At 36.9% G+C, this 5,547-nt stretch overlaps 1 protein-coding gene across 1 annotated transcript in view; it reads left to right on the top strand.

Moving 5' to 3' along the window:
- The first annotated feature begins 1,048 nt into the window (after positions 1-1,048).
- The window catches only part of PPP1R1C (protein phosphatase 1 regulatory inhibitor subunit 1C), a 149,378-nt gene continuing 144,879 nt past the window's right edge, over positions 1,049-5,547 (top strand). The window contains exons 1-2 of the mRNA XM_006151628.3: positions 1,049-1,530; positions 3,445-3,505. Of these exons, the coding sequence (XP_006151690.1) occupies positions 1,450-1,530; positions 3,445-3,505 (142 nt within the window). The 5' untranslated portion in view covers positions 1,049-1,449. The remainder of the gene's footprint in view (positions 1,531-3,444; positions 3,506-5,547) is intronic.

Raw genomic sequence — 5,547 nt, 5'->3', positions numbered from 1 at the left:
GTATTCTTTCAACAGAACGTTGCATACTTAAATCACTAGATGGATTCCTGATACAGCATCGTAATTTTAAAAATTCTATTTGTAAATACCTGGACTAGTAGTCTATGTCTAAATGCATTAGATAAATAAAAACAAATATATAAAATCTAGTGTTTGTCAAATAACTCCTTTCAAATAAAAATGTAGAGAATTGAAGTTCTTTTTAGCCATTAAACAGCTTCCTTCTCAGGTTTTCTTGAAGGCCAGCTGGCCATCCTACTCCTACCTCCTCTTTGAGATTAACTGATGGAACAATCAAGCCAGTGTCCCCCGTTCCCTGACCACTAGCCAATATGACCTCCATCTTTTATTCTTCTGATTATTAGCCCCATTATGCCTTTTTTCAAGTCCTCGTCTTTGTATACAAGCCACAGTGTTGAATACTATTAGTTTTCCACCAAAGATTTCCAGTCATTTTTGAATTCTTCCAAGTCAGAAGGTGTTACTGGCTCCACCATGAAATAGAGGTCATTGCAGCAGCAGTGACTTTCGAGCTCCTTGCTAAATTTAGCTCTCCGATAATTTCCACTCTAATGAAAACTGTGAACTACAATTATAGAATGTTGGAACAGAATGGGAACTTAAAGGTCAATGAGTCCAACCCCCTCATTTTTCTAATGGAAATGTGGGGCCCCAGACAGAGCCCATGATTTGCTTGAGGCTGCAGTGCTTGTTAATGGTGGAGATGGAACCCAGTCCCAGGGTAATGCTGTCCTCACTATAGCAGTGATGCTCTGCCTCTTATGCTAGATGTAAGCTAACCAGGTCTCACAGCATAAATACAACTGATATTATTGGTTGTGGCTTACCCTCCATGGCCATCCATGTATTTGATGGCTGAACATGTTACAGCAAGAGTGTCTGTCTTATAAGTTTCTACAAGAGATATAATATGACTCCATACCTATACCCTGCCCCCCCAACTCTAAAAACTTCCTGCCTTGTGTTCATCAATAATGAATGGCCCATCCCTGCAATACTCAGATGGAGCTTACATTGCACTTTTGAGCAGCCAGTTAGTAATGTACAGTGGATAGAGCCTTTCTTTCAAATCCCAGAGCAGCGGGTCCTTCAAGGGTAGTATTGCATTTTCAATTAGCTGCTGAGTGAATGCTTGGCATGTGTATTAGTGAAGAGGCACACAATTAGCTTATTGTTCCTTTTTGTATTGTGTTGAGAGGATCCAAGCGATTGGTAGGGGAACAGGCAAGGCAGGCATCGCTGTGGATGTTGAAGACTGGAGATTCTCAGACCTCGGCATCTTCACTTGCTCACTCTGGAATTACGGCTATTTATTACGAAGCACTCTGTGTGGCTTGGTGGAGTGTGCCCGAGAAAACACATCCTGGAAACCACTTGGGGTTAGTCTTTCTGAGCTCTTCACATCTCTAGCTAATTCTCATCATTACCATGGAGCCCAACAGTCCCAAAAAGATACAGTTTGCTGTGCCTTTATTCCAGAGTCAGATCGCACCTGAAGCAGCAGAGCAGGTAAGGGGCACTGGGTGAGGAAAAATTCCTGTACATGAGGTAAAGCAAACATGCATTCATGTCACTAAAGGAATGGCTCTCCACCTCTTGAATGTCTTAACTCTGCGACTTAGAGGGTATGTGAATCAGAAATAAGTTGGTTTCTATATGTACCTATATGTGAGTTTGTTGGAGGGACTGCTGGTTAATGCAGCATTTTATTGATACTGAATTAGCATCCATTAAGGAAAAATGCTTATATTAACAATTAAGATTTAAGTCCATAAATCTGTTTGCTTTTATTTATTAAAATAGCAATGGAAACTTTCAGAACAATTTTTAAAAATTAATTAGTAGTAACAACATTTTATTTCATTATTTATAAAACAAAAAGATGGTCTAAACCATGAAATCCTGGAATACTTTTATATTATAAGCCTAGTTATTTTAATATATATTTCCTTATGGTGACAAAGCAGTAATTATAAACATATAATAATCATAAACGTATGATAGACAGGATTTGTAGGCATGTGTGTAATTCTTAGAAAGTTTTATTCATACCTTACAAACAATATTTAACATCTTCTGGATTACTTTTTAGGTCTGATGTGGGTCTGTGTCAGTTTTCATGTTCACAGTTACATTTAGATTCTAGATGTAGTGTTACCACTTAAAAGATCATTTATCATGAGACTGCAACTGTGGGGCGGTAAGAACAAAGAAATTTATGGGAACCTATCAACCTAATACACTAATAATTTTTAAAACCCAAGTTATTCTTTAATATTTCCCAATATTTGGTACAAAGTCATAAAAGTAATGGCTGGATCTGAGACTGATAACTTTCTAGCATATCTTGATAATCTGATGTAGACCTTCCTACATTCAGACCAGAAAGATATCACAGTGAACATGATCTATGCATTGCTTCAATCTAGAACAAAATGTCATCGGTAAATTTTATCCTCTATCCTACTAAAACAGACTTTAGGAATTTGCTCATGATTGTATTAAAGAAATAAAGAATACCCGAATTGAGAGATTCCAATCAGAATGTGCCTGTATCTCTTAAAGTGATAAGAAAAAACCCAAAGCCTCTTTATTTTAAATGAATTACATATTCTAAGAAGATGCCTCTTTGTTCTTTATTTGCTGATTTGTTCTACTATTAGAATATTATACTACAAAATAAAAAAGTTAATAATGGTAATTAAAGTTTTAAACTTTTGTTTTTAATTTAACTGTGATACCTGCTAGAAATTTGAGGGTTTCAAGCTCCTCTTACCTTGTGTAGAAAGAAGGATAATGGATCTTGAAAGCATCACTGAAATGATTAAAGAGCCATTAACATCACCAAGTCATCTGCTCAGGAGGGTGAGGCAGGAGGATCATGGACTCCCGGCCTGTGTCGGCAACATAGAGAGACCCTGTCTGAAGAAACAAGCCATGGTAGCTCATGCCTATAGTTCCTGTATTTGAGAGGCTGAGGTAGGGACCATAACGCAGCCAGAACTTACCTAAAAGACCATGAACACACACACACACACACACACACACACACACACACACACACACACACACACACACACACACACACACACACACACACACACACACACCAAGAGAGAGAGAGAAAATTAGCAAGTCGTCCTCATTCCTTCACTTTATATTCATTTTTAATTGTATCATTTGTTTTCTTTTCTGTAAAAGTATAACTTTCTGGTTAAAGAAGGTGAAACTAGTATCTGACAGTTCTATTGTATGGCTTTCCACTATTGCAAAATAAAATTAATGAGCATATACTGTGTTCTATCCCCCAAATTTGCTCTTGCATGTTGGGAAAAGGTGAGGATGGGACAGACTGGAAAGCTGTAGAGTCACCTGGGACAAGGTCTGTTCTCACTGACAGTACTCGGCCTTTGTTGTTCACAGATCAGGAAAAGAAGACCTACACCAGCATCCCTTGTGATTCTCAATGAACACAACCCCCCAGGTAAAGAAGCATGATGTCTTTCACACTTAGGGAACACAATAAAATTGCATGAAGAATCTTAAGAACATATTGCCAAAAGTTTTCAGTCAGGATTTTGGTTAGCTATACTCTAACAAGTTAATCTATAAAATGGTCAGAAACAAAATCAGAAATAAATACTATAAGAAATGTCTCAGCTCACAGCCTGCTTGCCCTCTAGAATGAGATGTTGTGAGGATATTATGTGAAGTGCTTTATTAGGACTGGCTGTCATGTGTTCAGGTGTTTGTATAGAATCTGGTTCAGTGCTTATTAATGAAGCTGGCCAAAGTTGTTTAATTAGGTTTCAAAGCTCAAATTACAGCCCTAGAGAGGCTTATATCTTTATAGGATAGGTTTTTCTTTTTTCTTTTTTTTCTTCTTATGAAATCTCATTATGGAGTGGGCAATGAGCCAGCATTGGCTACAGCTTTGCAGCTGATGTCATCTCTGAATAATGCAATTGATAAATAACCAGATCAATTTTCAGCACTGCCCGTTTGAGAGCCATTCTGAACCATTGTATCCATTTGTTGAGGTTTTATTTTCCATTTCCTGTAAAAAGTAAAACTGCATTATTATTCCCGATAAAGAACTATGATCTTTAATACATGAATATTATTTATGTGAATAGGGGGATTTTAGGATCACATTCAGGGAAATATAAGTAAGACAGGAAAGGTCATGGCATTACTTTGTAACCAGGCAGAACCTGGTGTTTTTTTTTTTTGTTGTTTGTTTGTTTGTTTGTTTTTGGTATAAACAATAAGGGTAGAGGAAAAGATTTGAATAGTGGAAATATAATATGTCTAATAATAGGTTCTAGTGAATGATTCATTTTAAGAATATCAAGGTAAGATAGCTCTTCATTTTTTCAGATTCCTTTCTAATTAGAGACACGTGGAAGAAAGTAAAATTGTACTAGCATATTCATCACTGAGCCCAAATACAAGAAAATTTTTAGCTGAGTAGCTAATTTATTTTTTTTCTGCAGACAAAGAATTATAATTGATTGTATATTTTCTCCTTTAATTAATGTTAATTTTTCTATAGTTTGTTGAATAAAAGGTGAAAATGGTATAAACTTACAGTGTACAAATAAATACAAATTAATGAATCTAATGACAAAATCTTAGTTCCAAGATTCATAGTAACTTTCCGTCATGGTCTTGCTTACAGTGGTGGACATTTTTACTAGAACTTTCCTCCCTATCCCTACCTTCAAGAGTGCTATCCAACTTGATTTCTAGGTGTCTTTCTAACTACTTGAGAGCAGATTTCAGAATTCTGCAGCCATTGTCACTTTTTGAACATAGCAAAATTATGTAAATGACCTTCTTGGCTCTTATTTGAACTCACCCCAAAATTAACTTGTTTCTTGTTTGTCAAATAAATGCCATTTTACAGCTGAAGGAAGTGTGTATCAGAGAAGTGAAGTGATTTTTGCAGTTTCTCCACTAGAAGTGACAGATTTCAGAGACAAACATTTTTAATTCCCGTTCTAAAGCTCATGCATTTTATCACGTGATACTGACCTGAAACTTTCAGTTTGTATTACATGGTGGTCTCTGTAAATGTGCTTAAACCTTCAGGCACTATAAGTAAGTAAACCCAAACTTAAGTAAATGCTTTTTCTGGACATTTACATAATCTGTTTAGGATATATCACCTCTAGCATGAATTAATAAATCAATTCAATTCAAAATAATGGGAAATTGGACTAAAATTTTTGAATTAAAGGTGTCAGATCTGAGAAAGTTTAGCAGCAAAAGTATGTCTTTATGATAGAAGGGGCAGAAACAATGCATTTACTTCTAGGAATGGCTGAACAGTCAGGTGTCAGAAATAAGCTACTAGTGGGACCAGCAGTTAGCGTAATGGCTATGTCGCTGGACTCCCATGTAGTCGACCGTGGTTTGCGTCCCGGACCCGGTGGCTTAGAACTCATGCCGGGCATCTGTGCGTGCATGCTCAAGATCCCGAGAGGAGAATGGAGGAGAAGGGATTGTGGCATGGCCATCCCC

Source organism: Tupaia chinensis, unplaced genomic scaffold (genome assembly GCF_000334495.1).
Source record: "Tupaia chinensis unplaced genomic scaffold, TupChi_1.0 Scaffold000322_1, whole genome shotgun sequence".
NCBI classification, from domain to species: Eukaryota; Metazoa; Chordata; class Mammalia; order Scandentia; family Tupaiidae; genus Tupaia; species Tupaia belangeri.
Note: the sequence above shows the minus strand (reverse complement) of the source record. Positions and strands in the feature narration are given on the sequence as shown.